At 37.2% G+C, this 25,606-nt stretch overlaps 1 protein-coding gene, 1 long non-coding RNA gene and 1 pseudogene across 2 annotated transcripts; all 3 read left to right on the forward strand.

The window, feature by feature from the left end:
- Positions 1–8,228: 8,228 nt before the first annotated feature.
- LOC125473721 lies at positions 8,229–11,584 on the forward strand. Its single transcript, XR_007255520.1, has 2 exons — positions 8,229–9,057; positions 10,561–11,584. It is a non-coding gene; the product is annotated as an uncharacterized LOC125473721 (long non-coding RNA).
- Positions 11,585–15,126: 3,542 nt separating this feature from the next.
- On the forward strand, positions 15,127–17,117 carry LOC103966502 (7-deoxyloganetin glucosyltransferase-like). Its single transcript, XM_009379670.3, has 2 exons — positions 15,127–15,833; positions 15,930–17,117. The coding sequence occupies exons 1-2, from the start codon at positions 15,305–15,307 to the stop codon at positions 16,856–16,858; spliced, it is 1,458 nt and encodes a 485-aa protein (XP_009377945.2). The 5' UTR covers positions 15,127–15,304; the 3' UTR covers positions 16,859–17,117.
- Positions 17,118–22,804: 5,687 nt separating this feature from the next.
- LOC103966503 lies at positions 22,805–24,773 on the forward strand (annotated as a pseudogene).
- The last annotated feature ends 833 nt before the right edge of the window (positions 24,774–25,606 follow it).

Raw genomic sequence — 25,606 nt, forward strand, 5'->3', positions numbered from 1 at the left:
TTTGTTGATGAGGACATTGTTATCTTGGCTTTAAATGGTATTCCAGCTAAATATAACATGTTCCAGTGTGTTATTCGTGTTCATGAAAGTGTGATTTCACTCGAGGAGTTTCATGCCCTGCTCAGTTGCTTGCTGAGGAAGCAATTATTGAGAGTAACTCTTCTGTCAATTTTCCCACTACTTTGCTGGCTCAAAATCAAAGTCACAATGGTAGTTCTAGGTTTTCCTATGGGAATTCTAATGGTAGTTTTGGGATCCAAAGTGGCAGTAATGGTTTTAACAATGGAAATCACAATGGGAATTCTGGGCAGTCCAACTTTTTTCAATCGTGGCAATCATTCCAAATACAAAAGCAAAGGGAAATCGAATAATCAGGGGAATATACATTACAATAATCAAGGCTAGAGGTACTATAGTTCCAAACCTATTGTTCATGATTATGCTCCTGGTATTCTTGGAAATCCTTCTCAGTTCAATTGTGTTGCCTCATCTACCAATGTTGTTTGTCAATTGTGTTCTCAACAAGGTTATTCGTATGTCAATTGTGCTTATATAGAGATGCTGAATCTTTTGAGTCCCATTAGATTTGTGATACAACCAATCACACTGCCAAGACATGTTTCTATAGAAACAAAGCCAAGATTTCTGGATCACAGATGACTGCCATGAATGCAATATCCTCAGTTTTTAAATATTATGCCTCATGTGATGAATAATATGTCTTCTTGATGAATATGCAATCTTCTCAGTTGCCAATTTATATAAATGCATCATCTTCTTATAATATGCCATCTGTGCCATCTTCTTCATCAAATTCAGCTTCACCATAAGTATGGTTGACAAATTCTGGTGCTACCAATCATAAGACTAATGATTTTCACAATTTGTCCTTGGCTTATCCATATCCTCATAATGACACACTACAAACAGCAAATGGTGAAGGTTTATCAATCACTCATTTTGGCCATTCCACTTTCAAAATTCCTATGCAGTCTATCAAATTAAATTATGTTATTTATGTTCCTAGAATAACTCTTAACTTGTTGTCAGTTCAGAGAATTTTCTTGGACAATAATTGTTGGTTCATATTTGATGCATTTTGTTTTTGGATTCAGGACAAGGCCACGGGGAGAATCATATATAAAGGACTATGCAACAATGGACTATACCTTATATCATTCCTTCCTGTTCTTCCCCTGCATCTCAGAAACAACCTTGTCCAGGAATTTCATGCCTTGGACACACTGTCAAGACTACATTGTGGCACAGTCATGTAGGTCATCCTTCTAACCCTATAGTATCTCTTATGCTTGGTAAATCCAATGTTACTGTTGTAAAAGATAAAGTTTTCATTAATTTGAAAAATAAAGGTCAAAAGCATATTTTAGATTGATATCCTAATTATCCTTCCAAAACAAAATCAAGATCGAAATCATTCTCTCCAGATGTACCCAAAACATGAAAAAAATTAAAACCAATAATAATTGACTACTGATTAATAACATTTATGTTGGGTTCACAGGGTTGGGCTCAAGCTACTTGTTGACTAATACTTCTGTTGCACATCCTCTTTTCTACCTAGAACTTTTTGAGTTTTGAAACCATACTTTATGGCACAACTCTAATTGTTCTGTTCCTTTCATTTCTTAGTTTCCTCTTTTGTTTTTTGTTTGATACAATGTTGTCGTATAGCATTGACTCTCATATATTTACTGGAAAATCTACAGTACCACATTACATTGAATGCAACATGAAATAAACGAATGAGATATAAAGAAACGGATCATATTCATACACATTGCAGAGAACCTACAGTTTTTTTCCCCTAAAAATACAAACCTATTTCTGACAATACACGAAGTATCTGAAGTTCCGTCACGTCGCAAACAAAAACTTGTCCATTATAGAAAATCGTAATTTGTTCTTTGCTCCGAGTTGACTCACCCCTAACAAAGATAAGAGGGAAAGCAAGAGATATCAGCGAGCATTACCACTTTCAAGTCGTTTTTCGATCAAACCATGTCAAGTTAGCTGTCTTACGAGGTACCATTCTCTTCATCTCGTCAAGAAGTATAATTTTTTTTTCTTGAATCACTAGATTTCGTTGAGTATGGAAGACGTTATGAACGTTTAAAGTTTACCTAGTTTCCGGTGAGTTTTCCAATTTGCCTGCGTACCAGTCACCTTTCAAGCAATTTTCCGGCCATCTCTGGCAACCATTGGGCTTCCAAATAGGTATAATCTTATTCTTCACTTTCCTAGCTTCGTTTGATATATTATGGGTCGATTTTGGTTAAGAAACGAGTAAGTTACGAAGCTTTGAAAATTGTCCAAACATCCGACCAAAAATCCTAGATTCCGGTGAGCTCCGGCTAGCTCGGCACTTCGACCGACTTGGCTCGGCTGAGTCAGCCGTTGACTTCTGGTCAGCGTTGACCATTGACCAGTCAACGTTGATTTTGGGTTGACTTTTTTGGGGTTTCAGCCGGGACCCCTGCTAAACTAATTTCGATGTTCTGATTCCAAATCCGCACTCCATCTTCCCAAATTCAATCGTTTGAGTAAAGTTTTATTAATTGGTCCTTTTATGTGCTTAGGTGTGTTTGTTAGTGGTGTTTTCGTCCTTCCTAGTTCGAACGGCTCTTCAGCAACGGAGTATCTATGAGTGGACCCCTTCCAAAATGCATCATTTAATTACAAGAAATCCGTACATGAAAAGCATGATTTTATGACTACATTTTACAAAACGTTTATGAGTAAAATGGATTTACGCTTTATGAAATATCATGCTTTATCAGATTTATGTTCTTTGAAAGATTTATGATTATATACCATGAACATGATTTATGATATGATGTTTGAGCTATTGAGCTCTGATGAGACATATTTTAGAAATATTATGTTTATGATTTATGTGCTTATATATATGCCTACGGGCGAATGATATCATTAAATGGCTTCGGTTGGGTGATGTAGGAGCCTATAGGCAAATGATACCTATATATGGCTTCAGTCAAGTGATGTAGGGGCCTATGGGCGAATGAAGATTTATATATGGCTTCGGTTGGGTGATGTAGGGTCTGTAGGCGAATGAATGCCTTCGGGTGATTGAAGAATGAAGATATACATATGCCTACGGGCAGGTGATGAAGTGTCTTCGGGTGAATGAAGATTTATATATATATATATATATATATATATATATATGTATATGCCTTTATGATGCTACTAAGCAAACTATATATAATATATGTTTTATGAAGTTTTTATGGCATGCTAGGGTGTTTGGAAAACCTATTCATATTATGCTAGATGAGTTTTCATAAACTTTGGGGGTTAGTACGTTGAAGAATAACTGTTTTAGTATTCCTTATATATAAACTTGGTCCACTTATATACAAAGACAATTACTTTGTAGAGTGAATAATAAGAACAATTTTATTGCCCTTGCCCTCCACTAACAGGTAAAAATGCTCTTATTGTGAAGCATGTCTCTCTTGCTCAATTGAATTTTCTTTGGAGAGATATTTGGGTCATATTACTCAAAAGTTTCCCCTTGCACTAGTCCACTAGTTGAATGATATTACTAAAAATAATCCCCTTTCTTTCAAAACATTACCTATTTTCTGTCAAATCTCCCTGAATTACTGTTTAAATAAATAAATCATTTATAATGAGCAGTAAAATAAACATTATTATAAAAACTAGCCTCTATCTTTGTTTTTGTTTTTACTTGGTACCTCCATACGACTCATACATAAAAAACCGAGCTCAGAATGTGACTTGAAATATGTTTTTTTTATCATTGGGAATGTGTCTTTTTGTACCTATGGGTACCGTTTGGTACGTGGGACGGGACGGAACAGAGTGGAATAAGTCGTTCCATCCCACGTTTGGTGCGCCTAAAACGGGTGGAACGAGCTATTCCACAGGACGAGTTTTGGGTGAATTTTCGTTCCACCTCACCCTCCTGGAACGACTCGTTCCACATCCGTGGAACACAAAATTATAACCTCTCCATCTCCTTCTTCTTCCTTCTTGTTTCCATCTGAGGGCATCTTTGCTCCCGCTTCATTCCGTTCCGTCCCGTCCCGTCCCGTCCCGTCTCATTCCGTTCCGTCCCGTCTGCATACCAAACGATACCATAGAGTACTCGTTTCGTGATAATCTTAGCCACTTAAATGTTATCTTAAAAAGATCAGAGAAAAAGACCCGCGGGGAGCTAGCTTTAGTTATTCTTCACATTTTGTATTGGATTAAACTCTATTTACTACTTTTATGTTTTATGGTTTTCAACATTTAGTACATCAAACTTTTTTCATTCCAGAATCATACTTAAAGTGTTAATTTTGGGACAGTCTCATACATCCATTAGTCAAACTGTTAGTTCTCCCGTTAAATGATGACGTGGTGTTAATGTAGACAATGACCGAACGCCACATGTCATTAAAAAATATTAAAATAATTAATTAAATTAAAAAAAAATCCCATCCCTTCTTCCCCTGCGCCTCCAACCCAGAAGAAGAAGAAGAAGGCAAAAAAAAAAAAAAAAAAAAAAAAAAACCCAGTTCATGGTCTGGGTTCGCGTTCGCAGTCGCGGGGCGTCGGGGAGGGGGGACGAATTGGGTTTGGGTTGCTGTTTTTTTTTTCTTTTCTTTCTTCTTCTTCTTCTTCTTCTTCTTCTTCTTGGCAGATTTGGTTTTTTTCTTCTTCTTCTTCTGGGTTGCAGATTCGGTTTTTTTTTTTTCCCTTTTTCTTCCAGATTGCAGATTCGCTTATTTTTTCTTCTTCTTCTTCTTCTTCTTCTTCTTCTTCTTCTTCTGGGTTGCATATTCGGAATGTGGGGCGAGGGGGTGGGGGACAAATTGGGTTTGGGCTGCTTTTTCTTCTTTTCTTTTCTTCTTCTTCTTCTGGATTGCAGATTCGGTTTTTTTTCTTCTTCTTCTTCTGTGTTAGGGCGGCGGGGGGGGGGGGGGGAGAAGGGATGGCTTTTTTTTTTTTTTTTAATTAATTATTTTAATATTTTTAATGACACATGGCTCTTAGTCAATGTCCACATAGGCGCCACGTCATCACTTAACGGGAGAACTAACAGTTTGACTAACGGATGTATGAGACTGTTCCAAAATTAACACTTTAGGTATTGACTTTGGGATGAAAAAAGCTTGATGTACTAAATGTTGAAAACCATGAAACATGAGGGTAGTAAACAGAGTTTAACCCTTTTTTATTTGTTCTTTTAATTTGGCTTTGTCTTCACCCTATTAATTTAAAGCAAAACTAATGAAAAAAGCTTGAAAACTTTGAGTTTTAATGATAAGGACAAAATAAATGGTAAAATGAAAAATACAAGAGTTTACTTTTTAGTTTAAAAATACGATTTTTCGTTAACATAAATATGTACCAGAAGCTCGTTAAAGTTCCTTTAATTTAATTGGCACTACCAAAGTTATTGTACATCCGGCCGTTACTTTTTGTAAGTTTGCACTTTGCACCCTAGACTTCAATTGCTTGCTGGTTCCATAAAAAACACTTGCTTGACCTCGTCAACAATAGTACTCCACCAGTGACTTTTATTGTTTCAGATGGTTTGGCATTCACAAACCACTGCAGCTCAACAACTTGGCATTCCCATCACTCTTCTTACTTTCTCAGCAAGCAGCTCTATGGACTCTATGAAATATCCTGCTTTGGTGGAAAGAGGACTTGCTCCACTCAAAGATAAAGAATTGGTTGGGGACTTGCAAATAGCAAGGTTTCTTTCTTCTGAGTAATTAGGCCTGACTTGGTGGTTGGTAAATCAGCATTTTGCCACCCGAGTTTGTGGATGAAACTAAGGGAAGAAGTCTAATAGCAAGTTGGTGCCCTCAAGAGCAAGTCCTTAACCATCCATCAGTTGGAGGATTTCTGACACACAGTGGTTGGAATTCGACGGTGGAAAGTGTGCCTACAGGAGTGCCTATGCTGAGACTTGAGAAGCTTGCTGAAGAGTTAATGGAGGGAGAGAAGGTGGAAAAAACTGGCAGAGGAAGCCACTGGTCCACACGGTTCTTCATCTGCAAACTTAGAAAAATTAGTGAATCAAATTCAGTTTAGAAAGATCTAGATGCTCTTCATATTTAACGACTAAGAAGAATCATGTATTGCATTCCTAAATGTTATCGGTGCAAAGAATTAGCAACATGTTTATCCTGCTACTACATCTTAAGTTTTGTTTAGTCATTGTTTTTAATAAATTGAACCTATTTGTCTTCGAAATTTTTTTGATTGAAAGTCCAACAATATCAACACGAATAGAAGACCAAGGGCATTGTTGCTCCTTACTGAATTGAGTAGGTGCTTGTCAGGGACGGAGCCATGAACTTTTAGTCGGGTAAGCTGAAGCTTTAGGCTAATTAATTTACCTTTTCCATCCATAATAAAATGATTTCTGCAAACTTCGATACCTTGTCATTATTGTAATGACGTTCTCATTTATAACCTATCAAAACATTTCAAATAGTTTAATATAACAACACAACGTCTAGCAAAAGAATTTGAATGAAGTTCTTGAATATGAAAATGAAGAAGCAACGCTATTATATGCCACTTCGTGGTTTTGGAGCTTGAAGAAAAGTGTAAGAAGAAATTAGAAGATGAAGCAAACTAGTAGTAGAATAAACTAAAAAACAATAAAATTTTGAAGAATGTAAAAAATAAAAAGCCAAGAAACCATGAAAACAGGCCAACTATTTGAGGAAATTTGACCAAATGGCCTAGTCACTAGTGCTTAGAGAAGGGTTGTTGTTTACTTTTTTTTTTTTTTTTTTTTTTTTTTTTTTTTTTTGGGTCAATCAATAGATTTTGTTAAATGAAATGTTAGATTAGTCACCGACGAAGTTTAAAACCACATTGTCATGTAAGATCTCAATACTTTTCTATCATTGTTGTAAAGAACCACTTGCCTTAGATAAGGGTTTGGCTAGGTGAAGAAGAAATAGGTTTACTGCTGGCAGCGAAATAGATTAATAGAATGTTGGCTGGCTCTCTACGTAGCAACTGTTCTCTAAGAATAAATCACCTGGACTATAGCCCGATTTAGCTCACCTTTGTTCCTCAGTAGAGCAGTACTTGAAGAACTAATCCACATTACTTTAGTCAAGGGGGGAGAAGTGGCACAATTTTACGAGCTTGCAACTGGACTGATTTCTAAAGTAAGGGGAGAAGTGGCACTGTCCAATTTTGGACACATTTCACTCCATTTACGAGTTTGCCGCTGGGCTGATTTGATCAGCTCAAATTTCGCTTTATTTACAACATTGCCACGGGCTTAAGAGCGGGTTTTGTGTCTTTCGGCTGGATTTGGGCTTTTGACTCGAGGAGAGAGAGGGAAGGGGGATAGAAGGGTTGATGGATTAGAGGGAGATTTTCATCGGGGGAGAGGATTTTCAATAGGGACGTGCGGGTGGGTGTCCTGTGGCTGATGCATCGGTCAAAGGGTTGTTGGGGGAGGGGGAGGTGAGGAGGGGGACAGAGGGACTGACAGATTAGAGGGAGATGGGAGCTACGAGTTTCGACTGAGTGAGAGAGATTTAGCTAGGTCAGGACCTATGGGATTTTCTCCGATTTTAGAGAGAGAGAGAGGGGGGGGGGGAGAAAGCATGGTTGTGTGCATTTTTTGGGGTTAATGTGTTACCGCACATGATCGGTGAGGAGAGAATGACAGAGAGAGGTATGGGTTTTTAGTTTTTTCGTCTCATTTAGCAGGTAATGCACTGTTTTAAATTCATTATTTAGAACTTATTGTTGTTTGATTTACAAAATAACCACCGCCTCTTCGTTCTTCATTCGGTGAGGGTTTCGGGGATGTGAGTAGGAATGAGCAATGGTTATGACGGGCGGGTAACCACAATTATTTATCCATAACCGTTTATGTTTATATCCGCATAACCATTTAACCGTTGGGTAATTGCATAAACGGTTATACCCATACCCATAAAAGTTTATAAACGGTTAACCATACTCATAATCGTGCACCCATTTAACCATAACCGTTTACCCATTTAACCATAATCATTTACCCGTTTATCTTTTTTTTACCCATTTACCCCTTTTTTAACCGGTATACATGTTTTTCTTTAACAACTTGAAAATTACAAAAAAAATAATTTTCATTTTCTGACAATTAAACATCATAATAGGTACATTTTAAGATACATTTTCCTATTTTAATCATTTAAATTCTCGTGCAATTTTAATAATTGAAATAATAACTTACAAACTCTGAATGTTGTCAGAATCTCTTCCTTTCCTCTTTTTTTGGGTGTTTGTTTATCCGATTATTGTACGGATGGCTGGATCTCTCGCTAGATTTTGTCTTTTTTTTTTTTTTTTTTTTTTTTTTTTCTTGTTTGTTAATTTAGGGACTAGATGTTTAATTTTGAACTAATTTTGTGTGAGGTTGACTGGGTAGGAGTTCGTATGCTGAAATCTTTCTAAGAAAGCTAAGGAAGAGATCTCCAACATCACTCAGGATCTCTCTGTATGGAATTCTACCACCCTGCTGATTTCCACACACCCTCTCTCTGTCTCTTTGTTGCATGCATTGTTCTTGATCTTGATCATTGTTTTCTTTTGTTGGAATTAATCCTGCTGCTTAATAGGGAAGACCCATCCCATTTGATCACTTCCCCAATTTAATAAATTTTCTTAAAGTAGAAAGCTAACATGTTATATATGTACATAGTACTTAATCAGGTTTCGTTTTAGGATTGATTTTGTGGGTTTAGGATCTTGATTGGTTAATGTCCTGCTTGGTCACTGAGAATTTGAAGTTTTCAATTTTTTTGAAAGCTTTGAATTGGAAGGGAAAATTCTTCTGATGTTTAATTGAAATGAGTATTTCAAAGATTGCGTATTTTTTGGAATTTTCATGCTTCGAAGCTCAAGAGGCTATGCCACTGGTATTTCAAATGGTACTTTGGTTTCTTACATTGATTCCTTTATGTTGATATATGTAATTTGGTTTTGTAGGTCATGGTTTGTCAGCAAGAAAATTAAGCTGCAAATTCATTTGAGGTACGAATACTTCCACTTATTTAGGGTGTTGAATTCACCCTTGGTTTTAGTGTATTATGGTTTTGAATGTCATTTTGTGTAATGTAATATTGATTTAATTGTAATTTTGTGCATTTGAAGTGATTATTTGGGTTTTGAGAAGTGAGGGGAAGATTTGGCAGGTTTTGTGCAGAATAGCAAGAATTAAGGAGGAGTTTCAAAATGGAAGGATTAATAGGGAGGGTGGGAAGTTAATGGGAGGAAAGAAGAAGGATAATGTGTCAGTTAAAGAAAGCTTTTATTATTTGTTTGAAATTAGATGTTTCGTTAGTGGCTGGTTTGCAAAACCATTTATATTGAAAATTTCCAAAAGCAGTATTTCCTTGCAGCTTGAGGTTTCATGGATACCATCATCGCTATCATAATGTATGCATTGATACGTTTTATAGTTCCTAAGGAAGGCTTTGAAATCAAATTTTTTTCATACTTTAGACTATTGATTAATTGATACAGAGTGAAGTTTTGACTTTTTTTTTTTAACGGTGTCTGTCTTCTTGCCCATAAAAGAGAACTGAGAATGTGTTTTTCTCTGTTATTTTGTATTAGTTTTACATTCTAGGTTGACTCAACTAATATGGTTTCTTCTGAGTTAAATTTTTAAACTCTTCAACTATTTTTGTTTTAAACAGTTTCTGTCTTTTTGCATGCAAAAGAGAATTGAGAATGTGTTTTTCTCTGTTATTCTGTATTAATTTTACATTCTAGGTTATTTAACTAATATCGTTTCTTCTGAATTAAAATTTTAAACTGTTAATTTAAATTTTTAGAGTTTTTTTTTTTCATATTGGTTATCTCTGTTGTTGTTTTGGGTGGTTTTTTTAATGATCTTTGTGCGATGTTTTTGTGTGTGGGGTACTTAAATTAGTGTTTTGAATTTTTATTTTGATCCCAGTTGCTAAAAACTGAATTTTTTGTTGTTGTAAATGTATATGTATAATATCACTGTTTGGAGCGACTCCAATTCATTTTAAATTTTGTTAAATTCATTGATTATCAGATGGCATAGTTTGTGATATGCTGTATATGATTTGAGTGATTTTATTAATTATAATTTTTCATGATCACAGTAAGGACTTGGATCACTCTGGTTGTCTCAAATCATTGCAATGTCCTTAGAGAGCATGATGGGGGTCTCCCCCTCGGTTATTTTAGTTTGTTTGATTTGGATTTTGAGTGTTATATGTTTTGTTTTGTTCCTGAGAAAGTCTAGGAAAATGGGGGTGTAAGGGTGTAAATTTAGAGTATGGATAAGGCGTTTACATTTTTAGGGTCTTTAACTATGGATAAAAAAGGGTTGATCACGTTAGAGGGGAATTTCAAGTTCACTTACTACTATGACAAGATGATTAATAAGCTTGCTTACCTTGGAGTGAGTTGAATCCATTTTTGTTAAATTTATTGATTATCAAATGGTGTACTTTGTGACATACTGTGATATGATTTGAGCTATTTTATTAATTTTAGTTTTTCATTATCATAGTGGGAAGTTGGATCAGTCTGGTTGTGTCTAATTGTTCTACTGTTCTCCGAGAACACAAGGTTGGTCTCCCTCTTTATTGCAAGAAATTGGGGGATGAATTTGGTTTCACGGGAATGTTATCCTTCTTTATTCTTATACAACACAAAAAAAAAAAAATGCATTGGGTGCAAGTATGTGTTTATTTTTATAGTGTGAAAGTCAGTTGTGTTTTTGTTGCTGCAGTCGGGTTGTACTTACTCTTGTTTTACCTCTGGCATTGGTCTTCAATTCACCATTAAATGCAGAAGAGGAAGTCCACCTTGCCATATGATTTTACTTGACATGTTCAATTGACTGTGTAGATCTAATTCCATTGGCGGATTATTATTTGTCCTTAATTAGAATGCATCAGTAAACATTGTTTTTTTCACCGCCAAGTACGATTACTGAAAACATAAGAGAATTTGTTTACTTTTTGATCAACATACTAGAGAATTCGTAAACATGCTAATAGAAAATACTCTTGATAAGCACTAAAGAATGATGTGATACATATTCCGGCTCCTATACATATAGTTAGTTGCTGGTGATTTTGTCACCAGAAAACTCAGTGGGTTACATCTTGCCTTGCCAGTAGACATGTGATACACTTTTTTAAGACTAAGAGTATGTTCTAATTTATGGTCGGGAGCATTAGTAGTGGTTTTAACTAATTTTAAAGGATCATTTATTTGGATGAAAGAGAGCAGGCTTAACATTTTGTCCAGCAAACCCTTTTTCCAGAAGCACTTAACACAACCTTTCTATGGGTTAATTGTTGTTTCAATTATACCAGATTGAAAACGAGTATGGAACCATTGGTCAAGCATACGGGGCTGTTGCTTCTTTTTCTCAAGGAAACAGAGCTTTTTTTTTTATAACCACATCTTTTGTAATCAGCTCGGTTGAATGTATATAAAAGCCAAGCTGCTTATCTTACCGACACTGTTCACTCATCTATCCCTTTTATTCGTTCATGATTACGTTGAATTTTTTTCAAGTTAAATGTGCCTTATTCATGTAGTTAAAGTTGGTGCATTCAAGTTCCGCAGCAACGCGCGGACATATTTACTAGTATAACCTATGAAAATTGAAATGATTACGGAATATTTTAGCCATGGGAGCTAATTTTCACACATTATTTTTAGCCTTTCACTCACCCTTTTATATGTCTGGACATCAGATTGAATAATCAAAAATAGAAACAACGGACAAGATCAAATAGTTATCCATGTTTAGAAGAAAAAAAAAAGTGTGCACTTATCATTTCCCTTTAGCAATGTACAAAAAAGCTAAAAGTGATATTCTATAACGCAAAATGACACAAGAATAGAAGGTCCGCTAGTTGCATGGCGACTTTGATTTTAAAAGCAAATCTCTGACAAGATTATCTTAAAGACTTTTCCCTACAGATTCTTGACGCTAACATTATTGTACACATTTCTCTGTTTCTAGTAGAAAAGTCGTGAAGTCGCGATCAAGTAGCTGTCTTGCTGTCTTCTATTTTTTAACGAATGCCTACTTTCTTTCACATCTCTCCCTGAATTTACTTGATCGCTCTAAATTCAAATACGAGAAACTGGACTACCATTCAACTTAAACCACATATATGTTGAACAGTAGCTCACTACAAGCACTATAAACAAGCTGCACCGCGATGCAAACATAATCCAAAATGGATGCCACAACGGTAGCTACTAAGCCTCACGCTGTTTGCATTCCAGTTCCGACTCAAAGCCATATCAAGGCAACGCTTAAACTTAGAAGAACGAAAAATAATAAAAAGCCAAGAAACCATGAAAACAGGCCATACTTAGAAAGGGGTTTTTGGCTAGGAGAAGAAGAAATAGGTTTACCGCGGGCAGTGGAATAGAATGTTGACAAGCTCTCTACATAGCAACAACTGTTGTCTAAGAATAAATAACCTGCACCATCTTCGAAAAAAAATAAAATAAAATAACCTGCACTATAGCTGGGATTTAGCGCACCTTTGTTCCTCAGGAGAGCAGTACTTGAAGAACTAATCCACATATTACTTATGAAAATTGAGATGATTACAGAATATTTTAGCAATGGGAGCTGATTTTTCACACCCAATTTTCAACTTCTCACCCACCCCTTCATATTTTTGGTCATCAGATTGTGTAATCAAAATAGAAATAACAGATAAAATTAAACAAAAATATGTGTTGAAGAAGAAAGATAGTGTGCGTTTATCATTTCCCTTAGTGATATAAAAAAAAATTAAAACGTGATTCTGTAATGAGAAATGACGCAAGAACTGAAGGTCCACTAAGTCCAGTTCCACTAATTGCCAGTCGGCTTTGATTTTAGAGGTAAATCACTAACCAGATTATCTTAAAGCATCTTGCCTACAAATTTTTAACCCTTACATTATAGTACATATTTCTCTTTTTCTAGGGGAAAAGTCGAGAACTCGTGATCAAGTACAGATTTTTAACCCTTACATTATAGTACATATTTCTTTTGCTGGCTTCTATTTTCAAAGAATGCCTACTTTCTTTCACATCTCCCTGAATTTACTTGATCTCTCTAAATTCAAATACAAGAAAATGGATTACCATTCAACTTAAACCACATATATGTTGAAAAGTAGCTCACTACTAGCACTATAAACAATCAGCACTGCAATGCAAGCACATAAGACGTGAAAGCACTGAAGAAAATTGAGGTTTCATCATAAAATCAATTGGTAATATGAGTAGTCTAACTACTTATAGGCACATGCAAGGTCTCTCTTCTCATCAATATGAGATTCATTCTCAACCTGACCGCTCATGTGTGGCAAATTTTCAAGCCTAACACGTGGACAACACAACTCGGTGACGTGGAACATGTGTGGCCGTTGAGCTTCACACATGAGACAACCCGCTCTGACACTCTAAAGAAAGTTGAGGTTCCACTATAAAACCAATTGTAAATGTAGAGAGTAGCCGAACCTCTTATAAGTCCTTGCAAGATTTCTCCTTTCACCAATGTGAGACTCTTTTACTTTCACATTTTTCACAAGGCCCCTCATGTATGACGAATTTTCAAGCCAAGCACGTGGACAACATGAATTGGATGACGTGGAGTACGTGTTACTATTAGGCTTCACACGTGGGCCAACATGCTCTGATACCATGAAAATTTGAGGTTCACCACAAAACCAATTGACAATATAAAGAGTGGCCTAACTACTTATAAGTACATGTAAGATCCCTCTTCTCATCAATGTAAGATTCATTCTCAACAACCACAACAGTAGCTACTAAGCCTCACGCTGTTTGCATTCCAGTTCCGACGTGAAGCCATATCAAGGCAACGCTTAAATTTGCAAAACTCCTGCACACTAGAGGTTTTCATATTACCTTTGTCAAAGTTGATCCATCAGGTTGACTTCATCTGGACTAATTATAAAGATTGCTTTGGATTAGTGGAGCTTGTGTTGGATTTGTTTCATTTATGTCACTCAATTTTTTTAGCAAACGATATTATCTACAGTAAGAGTGTAGGAGAGTGAACTATGTCTCATAATAGGCTAGTAGCAATGTGATTTAGATTCGTCTTGGCAAGAATCGAACTAGATCTCCCGCTCATTTTAACATTTATTTTTTATTATTTATTTATTTATAAACAAACGATATTATTTACACTAATAGAGCGGGGAGTGGGCTAAGCCTAACCCATTATGAGGATGTGAAGAAGTGTTCCTTATTTACACCATTCAAGATTCTGCAAATAAAATTATTTAACAGCCTGAGCTAGTGTGAAGATAAGAATAGGAATGAAAGGATGTGAAGAAGTGTTCCTTATCGGAATTTCAACAAATTTTGTATGTGATACAAGGAATCAGAGAAAATTGGCTTACATGTGAAGCCTAACCATTATACGTATTTCGTGTCACTCGGTTATTCACGTATTGAACTTGAAAATTCTCCACACATAAGGAAACGTGTGAGAAAACCAAGAAATATCCCACATTAGAAATTTACCGAACCATGCATGTACTCATAAAGAATTTTGGTTACTCTATATCTTGCAAATTAATTTAATTGCAAAAACTTAGGCCCTTTTGGTATACTATTAATTTTTTTTTATCATTTTCAAAACTATTTCTTAAAACCATTTCTTTTGGTACGAATTATTTTTAAATCTTAACAATTAAATAAATAAGAAAGGGAGAGAGAAATTCGAAAGAAAGGAAGAGAGAGGAGAGGGAACGGAGAGAGAGAATTTGTAGTGAGAGACAGAGAAAACTAAAGGAAATGATCTGAAGAGAGAGAGGAGAGAAAGGAAGATGAGAGAGGGGAGAGAAAATTATAACAGATTGGAAAAGAGGAGAGAAAAGGAAATGACTGGATGAGAGAGGAGAGAGAAGAAGAGGAGAGAGGAAAGAAGAAGATCAGATTAAAAACTTTAAAAACTATTTTTGTTTTTTTGTATTTTTCACAAATAACTAATTTTTTAAGTTGATTTTGAGTTTACTTTTTAAAAAAGTAGTCCTATCAAATAAGAATTATTGACTTGAAACTCACAAACTGTATTTAAGATAAAAAAAAAAAAATTGGATTTAAATTGCATATGAAACAGGCTCCTAGATTCCTCACGCAAACATATTGAAAAGTGCTCACTATAAATATTAGTAGTGTGCATTCTGCAAACGCTGAGCCTACAATAAAAAAAAAAAAGGCATACAGAAAATAAAGGATGGATACCAGAGAGGTACCTAATAAGCCTCATGCTGTTTGTATTCCAGCTGCAGCTCAGAGCCACATCAAGGCCATGCTTCAATTTGCAAAGCTTCTCCACCATAGAGGTTTTCATATCACCTTTGTCAACACAGTGTTCAACCACAAGCGCTTTCTTAGATCTCTCGGCCCCAACTCCCTTGACGGCTTGCCTGATTTTCGGTTCGAAGCCATCCCAGATGGCCTTCCTGATTCAGATGAAAATGCCACCCAAGATCTCGCTTTGCTTGCTGACTCTGTCAGAAAACAGAATTTCTTGGCTCCCTTTCGTGCCCTCCTCAATAAACTCAACAACGACGCCTTATCCACTTCCAACAATCCAAGGGTGACTTGCATAATTTCAGACGGTTTCATGTCCACATTCACAATCACAGCTGCTGAAGAAATTGGAGTCCCTATAGTACTGTTCTACACTATTGCTGCATGCAGCTTCATGGGCTTTATACAACTTCGTGCTTTGGTCGAAAAAGGACTTGCACCACTTAAAGGTTAAATATTTACAACTATTGGACAAACTGATATTTATGATTAACTCTTTTAATTGCTTAATCGTAACTTTGTGTGTAAATTTTTGTGTGTTGTAGATGAGAGTTGTTTGACAAATGGCTATTTGGACAAGGTTATAGATTGGATTCCAGGAATGAAGGGTATCCGTTTGAAGGATCTCCCAACCTTCCTTCGAACCACAAATCCTAATGACTTATTTTTAAACTTCGTGATGGAATCAACAGATAGAGCTCATGAAGCTTCAGCAATTATTCTTCATACTTTTGATGCCTTGGAGCGAGATGTTTTGGATGCTCTGGCATCTATGCTTCCGCTTGTTTATTCCATTGGCCCTCTTCAATTACTTCTCAACCAGATACCAGAACATCCCTTGAATATTGGATACAGTCTATGGAAAGAAGAGACTCAATGCCTCGAGTGGCTAAATAGTAAGGCGCCAAATTCAGTTGTGTACGTGAATTTTGGCAGTATAGCTGTTATGACACCCGAACATCTAGCTGAGTTTGGATGGGGACTAGCAAACAGCAAGCTGCCTTTCTTCTGGGTAATTAGACCCGATTTGGTAATTGGCGGATCAGCGATTTTGCCATCAGAGATTGTGGCTGAAACAAAAGAAAGAAGTTTATTTGCAAGTTGGTGCCCACAAGAGCATGTGCTGAACCATCCATCAGTTGGAGGATTTTTAACACACAGCGGTTGGAATTCAACCATTGAGAGCCTGACTGCAGGAGTGCCTATGCTCTGTTGGCCATTCTTTGGCGACCAGCAAATGGACTGCCGCTATACTTGCAATGAATGGGGCATTGGCATGGAAATCAATAATGACGTGAAGAGGGATGAAGTAGAGAAGCTTGTTAGAGAGTTAATGGAGGGGAAGAAGGCTAAGAAGATGAAAAATAAGGTCATGGAGTTGAAGAAACTTGCAGAAGAATCTACTAGTCCTCACGGTTCTTCATCCAAGAACTTCGACAATTTAGTAAATCGTGTGCTATTAAGGAAAAGCTAGAGGTCAGCTTTAACAATATTGTTAAGCTTTTGATGTTTTTTCATTGTTGGCCATAGCCTCAAATGATAATTATCTGGCTAGCAAGATGTGAGGAAGCATGTACTGCATTCCTAAATGTTTTTTGGTTCAATAACTAGTAATATGTTTAGCCTGCGACCACCATCTTAAATTCTGTCAAATAATATCATGTACTAGTAAGTGGCTGTAACTCAGTTTGTTAAAAACATTCGTCTTTGCATTTGAAATTTTATGTATGAATCCCCCTTTCCGTCGTTTAATGTAGATTATTCTATTGTTTGTTAAAAAAACCAAAAGAGAGGAAAAAATAATGCCCTGTACTATAGTCCACTAGGGATAGTCAATGGTGCCCATGGATTGTCATGCTCTAATTAAAAAAATATAGACAAGTCTCAAATTAAGGTGCGAATCACATCTCAAAAATAGAATATGAAATTTCATAATTAAGATGTGACAAAATAAAAATAAATAAACGAATAACTCCAGAGCAATTAACAAAAACAAACTAAACTTGAGTTTGTTTTTACTTTACAATACGTCCTTTGTAAAGTAAGGCCTTTGGGCCTTTCCTGCCAAGCCCAAAACCTTGGAATCCGGCGAACCGCCAAACCCAAGGCCTTTGGGCCTTTCCTGCCAAGCCCAAAACCTTGGGCAGCCCAACCCAACCTTTTTATTATTTTTATTTTGGTTTTGTTAATTTAAAGGCCTTTGGGCCATTTCCTTTAGGGCCTTCGGCCTGTTAACCCTAAACCCATTAGACCCAAACCCTTTAGGCCCAAACTCGGATCCAACCCAAGTCCAAACCCTTTAACCCAATTCGGATCCAAGCCCAGACCCGTTTGACCTGCTGACCCGGACTCAGTCAACGGTCAGCGTTGACTTTGACTGGTCAACGATCAACGTTGACTTTGACCGTTGACTTTTTGGGTTTTCGTGCGGGACCTCTCCTAGGCTAATTTCGACGTTCTGAACCCGTTTCCGATGTTCGTTTTTCCAAAGTCTGTCGTTTGAGTAGAGTTTGAATAAATGTACCATTTATGTGCTTAAGGGCGTTTATCTGTGGCGTTTCCTTCTTCGCTAGATAGCGTGACTTTTCGACGGCGAAGTACTGTTAGTGGACCCCTTCTAAAAATGCATGTTTTGATAGTATAAATGCATACATGAAAAGCATGATTTGATGATTATGTTTTACGAACGTTTTACGAGATAAGATGCTTACTGAGGCTAGTTTGAATTATTACTATTTTTCTTATAACCCATGTTCTTATAGAATATCTGATGGATGACGATATGATATTTAGAACATGTTTAGAACACCTCTTTATAGTATAGATGATGGATGAATTTATACTATGAAGTTGATTTTTTTTTTTTGGTACAAGGGAGGGCAAAGCCCGGCAAGCAAAACAGAAAAAAATCAGGCAAGAACAGCCCTAGGGAGGGCCCTGCCAATAGAGTCAGAAACTAGACAATTACTAGCAGTGGTAGGAGGAGAAACAAAAACATGAAGGCCAAGAGATAGCCCATGACCCAAGTCAGCCATGTGATCAGCTGAGGCATTCATTTCTCTATAGATATGAGTGACTTCACATCTCCAATTTTTTCCGATGGCTTTTTTGCAGACAATAATGAGGTTGTAGAGCGGGTGCGAATCTAGAATAGGTTTTTGGATCAAAATAACAGCATCCCAGGAATCACATTCAAGGATTACATCCCTGCATCCCTCATCCCAAGCTATAGAAAGGCCCATGAAAACACCCCAAAGCTCAGCTTCCATGATGGTTCCTCTGCTCAAATTAGCAGCAAATCCCTTAATCCAATCCCCTTCAGAATTGCGAATCAAACCTCCAGCACTTATGTGCCTAAATGGGTCCTTACAACTCCCATCTGTATTGATTTTATATCTACCAATTCGCGGGTGGATCCAATGGATTGAGATGATTTGTCTATGAGGCTTACTAGAAGAACACTTGTTGGCATTATACCAATCCCTTGCAAATTGAAAAATGAACTTCTGGGGTGAGACAGGCGGTTGTTGACCATCATTGAAGACAAGATTGTTCCTCCCTTTCCAGCAATACCAGAGAGTTGAAGCAAAGATTAGATTCCAGGGTAAACCATGAATGGTAGAACAGTGTGTCCTAAGGTTTATGGCCATCCAACTCTGGAAATCAAGAGCAAAGGAATGGGCAACTTCAGAAGGGATTCCAACACCATTCCAAAAGGAAGGGGAATGCCTACAAGACCTGAAAATATGATCCATTGATTCCTCAATATTAGGGCAGATTGAACAACACGGGTTATTAGTTAAACCTCTTCTAGCTCTCTGCACATTGGTGAGAATTTTCCCATGACCAATAGTCCAACGAAAAGTCACTAATTTGGGTGGGAGCTTGAGTTTCCAAATGAAATTCCATTTCCAAGGAATGATATCATCATCGCCAAAGAGAGAGAGATAAGCAGTTTTCACGGAGAAGGTTCCAGAATTGGTGAGGCTCCAAATTACCTTATCATCCCTATGATTCGCAATTCCAACATGTAAACTGAAAATATGTTCCACAATATCAGGAGGAAGGCAGGAATATAACAAGTCTACATTCCAACCATCATCAGTAAGGAAGTCCTCAACAGTCCATTCAAGCATGTCAGCTGAAAGAGGGATGGTAGCAAAATTTTCGAGAACGCCACTCTCAAGCCAGTTGTCTTTCCAAAAATGAATTTGGCTTCCAGTTCCGACTCTCCATCTCATACCATTAGGGAGGATTTGGGCACCAAAGAGGATTCCACGCCAAGTATGAGAACAATTAGTGAACTTAGCAGAGCAAGCACCCACCATGTCGTAGTGTTTGAGATATTTTCCCTTCAAAACTTGTGCCCAGAGGCCCGGGTCTCTTTGCATAAGTTTCCAACCAGTTTTAGCAAGGAGGCCTTGGTTCATAAAATGAGTATCTTTCAAGCCTAAACCACCCATAAATTTAGGCGTGGGTACTGTCTCCCACTTAACAAGGTGAACCTTGGAATTATCCTCAGTGTGACCCCATAAGAAATTCCTGTTCAACTTATCAATTTTATCACATATGGAAACTGGGAGGCGAGTAGATTGCATTGAGTAGATTGGAATAGCTGAGGCAACTGATTCTAGGTAGACAAGCCTACCTGCCATAGAGAGAGTATTGTTCTTCCACGCAGAGAGTCGTCGTTGAACTTTTTCCACAATGTTTTCATACGTCTCTTTATTGACTCTAGAATGCAGTAACGGAACACCCAAGTAGTGTCCTAGATCAGAAGTGAGAGGAGAACCACAGATGTTGGCAATTTCAATAGCCTTACTTCGAGAGATATTAGGAGAGCAGTAGATACATGATTTATCAAAATTCACCTGCTGACCAGACACGGCACAAAAAATATCAAGACAATCCTTCAGTAATCTGGCTTGAGTTGAGGAGGCTTCCGCAAACAAAATAAGATCATCTGCAAAAAAGAGATGAGAGACAGGAGGCCCATTGCTAGATAGCTTAACTGGCTTCCATTTCTTAGTGGTGATGCAACCATTAATGATATGAAATAGTTTTTCCATGTAAAGCACAAATAAATAGGGAGAAAGGGGATCTCCCTGTCTGATTCCACATTGAGGGGAGAAAGAATCAGTGAGCTCACCATTAACAATGGCTTGGTAATTGACTGTGGTAACGCATTGCATGGTGAGTTCCAAAATTTTCCCTCTTAGCCCAATCTCCCATAGAACTTCTCTAATAAAACTCCACTGAAGACGATCATAAGCTTTGGAAAGGTCAATTTTCCAAGCAATGTACCCTTTTTTACCTTTGGTGCTTCTGTACTTATGGAGGATTTCTTGAGCAACAATGACATTATCAATAATTTGCCTACCCGGGACGAAGCTCACTTGAGTAGGGCTAACAAGTTTATGGAGAAGCGGTCTCAATTTACCCACCAAAATTTTAGAGATGACCTTGTAGAGCGTAGAACACAGACTGATAGGCCTCAACTGTGTCATGCTTGTAGGCTTATCAACCTTAGGAATTAACGAGATGAAGGTGTTATTAATGTTGTCAGGGAGTTGAGTTGTATTGAAACAAACCTTAACCATATCACAAACATCCTTGCCACAAAGATGCCAAAATTTTTGATAGAATCTAGCAGGGATACCATCAGGTCCGTCCCGGGCGACAGTTTGGGGTTGGCATAGGGCTTGGAGTGTGTTTCCTCTGGCTATTTAGCACAGGGACGGGAAGCCGGCATGGAGCCTGAAGTGTATTTTCCTCTGACTGTCTGCTCAAAGACGGGGAGCCGGCATAGGGCCTGAAGAGTTATCGGACCTTCACTAGTGTTTATTATTTATGCAAAATACGTTTTGAGACATTACATGGCATGTTAGATTTCAGAAAAACCTATGTTTAGCATTATAATAGTGTTTTCATAAAACCTGGGGGTTAGTACGTTGATAACTGTTTTACTACGTGTATATATATCAACTTGGTCCACTCATGTTTGTTTTGCACCCCCTTCAGGACTTAGAATGGAGGCATACAATCCCGACGTCCATGCACTTCCGCATCGGCATCTTCGAGTCCTCGTGGTGTAGGACCCATTCCTTTGTTTCATTCAATTTTATATTATTTTCTTTTAGTGTTCTAGATTAGAGGTGTGCTCTGAACACAGTCCTTATTTGCAAATTAATTATTCTTTTATATTTATAAGCCTTATTTACCTTTTGTTTTCAACATTTGCACTCAATAAACGGCTTTCCTCACCTTCGGGTGTCGGTCAGCAAGTATTTATCCTGGAATTCGGGAAATATCGGGGTCGGGGTGTGTCAGATTCCCCTTTTATCACCAACCCCGAGCACTAAAACATACAAATAGGAAAACCCATTAGCCTCTGCCTCCAAACCCACCAGCCATTTATACAATTCAACCAACTTCTATGAAGTTTTGCTCCGAGCGTGGCCCTTGATCATATGGTTCCTTGCAATAGTACTTGTGTCTTCAACATTTTTGAAAATTTGAGGGAGTGATTGAGACACCCAAAAGCAATGTAGAATGATAAAATCCGAACAAGAATGTAGCTTTTTTGTGAGTCCATGAATTGTTAATTTGGGTGTGAATTTAGGGTGTGCTTGCAGATCATTGGAAGCAACTAGTTTTTTTGCTTTGTCCTTATATGTCATTTTACAAGAGGTTAAAATTGACATTAAAAAAATTAATGAAAGATGGGTGGAGAAATAAGACAGCAGAATGGGTTTATCAGCACTCAATAATTAATTATAAAAAATACTGTTTATATGATGAAAATACCCTTATATTATTTTAGGCTGTTTTTGAATTTTTTTTGTTTGAAGGCATTTTTATCCAAATATTTTTGATAAACCGTGACCTCAAAATAGGACTGCTGGCTTTATATATATATACAGATAAAGATAAAGATGTACCAGTTGACCATCCCTGTAATCCACATATTGATCGACTATTATTCATGGCTAGCAGGAGTGTGGCCCGGAAATTTTCTGTTATGTGGGCCGAACTAAACTAATTGAAAATGACCATAAGGTGTTTTCTTTGAATATCATCTATTTGTTTCACATTTTTTAGGGACGGAACCATGACCCGATCTTTTTTTAACACATTTTTTACATACAGTGTGAGATCCATTTTGTAATGTATTTCAACGATCCGAACTGTTGAAATATTTGCCAAATGACCATTTTTGGAAGTGTTTTTGGCTTTTTCAAAAACACATTCAAGCGAGCCGAGTTAGACAAGAAAGAAAGAAAAACAGGTAGAAGGACTCTCCGAAGACCCCAGTTCAACTTTGCTTCTTCATCTCCTTCAGCTACGCTTCTCTTTTTTGACCTATAAAATTCTTATACAAATCAAAACACAATTGATAACTTATTCAGCTTAGATTACTTATGTTTCTTAATTCAAACAAGATCATTTGAAAAGTAGATCACAAGCACTATAAATAGTCGAAATTTGTGCAAGCACTGCAAAGCAAACAAATAGGCAAACACAAAATCTAAGATGGTTTCTGTAGGAGAAGCTAATCAGCCTCATGCTGTTTGTATTCCGGTTCCGGCAAAAGGTCACATAAAGGCAATGCTTCAATTATCTAAACTTCTCCACCATAAAGGTTTTCGTATAACCTATGTCAACACCGAGTTCAATCACAGTCGCTTTCTTAAATCTCTAGGACCCGACTCCCTTGACGGCTTGCCTGATGATTTTCAGTTTGAAACAATCCCAGATGGCCTTCCGGATAGAGATGACGATTCCACCCAAGACTTCAATTTGCTTGCAGATTCCGTCAAAAACAATTTCTTGGCACCTTTTCTTGATCTCATAAAGAAACTCAACCGTACTACTCCTCCAGTTACTCTCATTGTTTCAGATGGTTTCATGGCTTTCACAACCACTGCAGCTCAACAACTTGGCATTCCCATTACACTCTTCTTTACTTTTTCAGCAAGCAGCTCTATGGGCTATATGAAATATCCTGCTTTGGTGGAAAGAGGACTTGCACCGCTTAAAGGTAAAGAATTAGCAGTGTATAATTTCGTTATTATTTGATATTTCTTTTTTAATCAATATACCACCGCCAGTGACCAATTGATCTAAAGTCCATGGATGATAGTTGTGGCATTGGTAAATAAAAAAATTCTCAAGAGAGTTGCTCTTTAATTTCGTAAACATGCCTGTGATTTTATTTTTAATTTTATTAATTAAGTATTGCTTGGGTGTTTGTAGATGAGAGCAGTTTCACGAATGGCTTTTTAGACCAGATAATAGATTGGATTCCAGGAATGAAACATATCCGTTTGAGGGATCTCCCCAACGACTTTGTGACAACAAATCCCAATGACAAAATTTTTAACAACATCCTTGAAGTAATGAGTAGAGTTCATGAAGCTTCAGCAATTATTGTACATACCTTTGATGCACTGGAGCAAGATGTTTTGGATGGCCTCTCAAGTATGTATCCACCCATTTACGCGATTGGCCCTCTCCCGTTACTTCTGAATTAGATGCCACAACATCCTTTGAAGTCCTTGGGATACAGTCTGTGGAGAGAAGAAGCTGAGTGTCTTCCCTGGCTGGACGATAAGAAGCCAAACTCGGTTGTTTATGTGAATTTCGGCAGCATAACGGTCATGACACCGGAACAACTTGTGGAGTTTGGCTGGGGACTTGCAAAGAGCAAGCTTACTCTCTTCTGGGTAATTAGGCCTGACTTGGTAATTGGTAAATCAGCAATTTTTCCATCTCAGTTTGTGGATGAAACTAAAGGAAGAAGTCTAATAGCGAGTTGGTGCCCTCAAGAGCAAGTCCTTAACCACCCATCAGTTGGAGGATTTTTGACACACAGCGGTTGGAATTCGACAATGGAAAGTGTGTCTGCAGGAGTGCCCATGTTGTGTTGGCCTTTCTTTGCTGATCAGCAAACAAACTGTCACTGTACTTGTAAAGAATAGGGCATTGGTATGGAGATTGATAAAAATGTGAAGAGAGATGAAGTGGAGAAGCTTGTTAGAGAGCTGATGCAAGGAGAGAAGGGTAAGAGAATGAAGCATGAGGCCATGGAGTGGAAGAAATTGGCAGAGGAAGCCAATGGTCAACACGGTTCTTCATCTGCAAACTTGGAAAAATTAGTGAATCAATTTCAATTGTAAGAAAAGTCTAGATGTTCTGCACAAGAACAACAAAGAAACATGCACTGCATTCCTAGATGTTATTGGTTCGATGAATTGGCAACATGTTTAGCCTGCCACCATCTTCAATTTTGTCTAGATATTAATTTCGGGTTGAACATTTTAATGTTATACATTATTTTCTATGTATGCGATTCTACCCTGTCACTGGGATCATACATTGTGGCACATTAGATTTTCTCCTGCCAAAGATACAAGATAACATCGATTTCTTATCGAAATTTGGATAAATACTCCAGCACTATTAACAGGAATAGAAGAACAAGTGCATGTAACCAATGACAATTTAGATGGTAAAGTAATATTTCGGCAACGTAAAACAAAAGTGATTCTGTCAAGCATATTTCGTAATTATCAGTCGGCTTTGGTTTTGAAGGTAAATGACAAACAGAATTATTGTAAAGCATATATGTTTCCTACCCAGTTTTAATTCTTACATTATTGTAAAGCAGTTCTCTTTCTCTATTAAATAAGGGGACAGTCGTGAACTAGTGATCAAGTGCTGTCTTTCTGCCTTGCTCAACTGATTTTTCATTTGCAAATCTACTAATCAATGAATTACTTTTTGAAATTCATGATCAAGGGGGTGGCCTAAGCAATAGGCAAATCAACTAATAAGTCATGCGTAAAACGATTTCTTCAAAACCTTGCCTATTTTCTTTCACGATCTCCCTAGGACATGCGTAAAATAGCAAATCAACCAAAGCATAATATTCATAATTTTCATAATATTTTTTTCATCTGTTGCTGCTAAGTTGGATGATACCTACTATCTTCAATGGCATTTTTAGATGAAATTGATGCTCGAAGGGTATGGCATTATGGATTTTGTGGATGGATCAAATCCTTGTCCCTCTCAGTTTTCTTCTTCAAGTTCTGCTGATTCAGAGGTTGTATCCACTAGTTCCAATTTCAGAGTTGAATCTGATGAGTTTAAGGTTTTGAAGATGCATGATAGAGCACTAATGCAACTTATCACTGCTAATTTGTCTTCGATTGCAATT

The sequence above is a fragment of a genome, unplaced genomic scaffold (genome assembly GCF_019419815.1).
Source record: "Pyrus x bretschneideri cultivar Hongxiangsu unplaced genomic scaffold, Pyrus_bretschneideri_v1 Contig93, whole genome shotgun sequence".
Taxonomy (NCBI): Eukaryota; Viridiplantae; Streptophyta; class Magnoliopsida; order Rosales; family Rosaceae; genus Pyrus; species Pyrus x bretschneideri.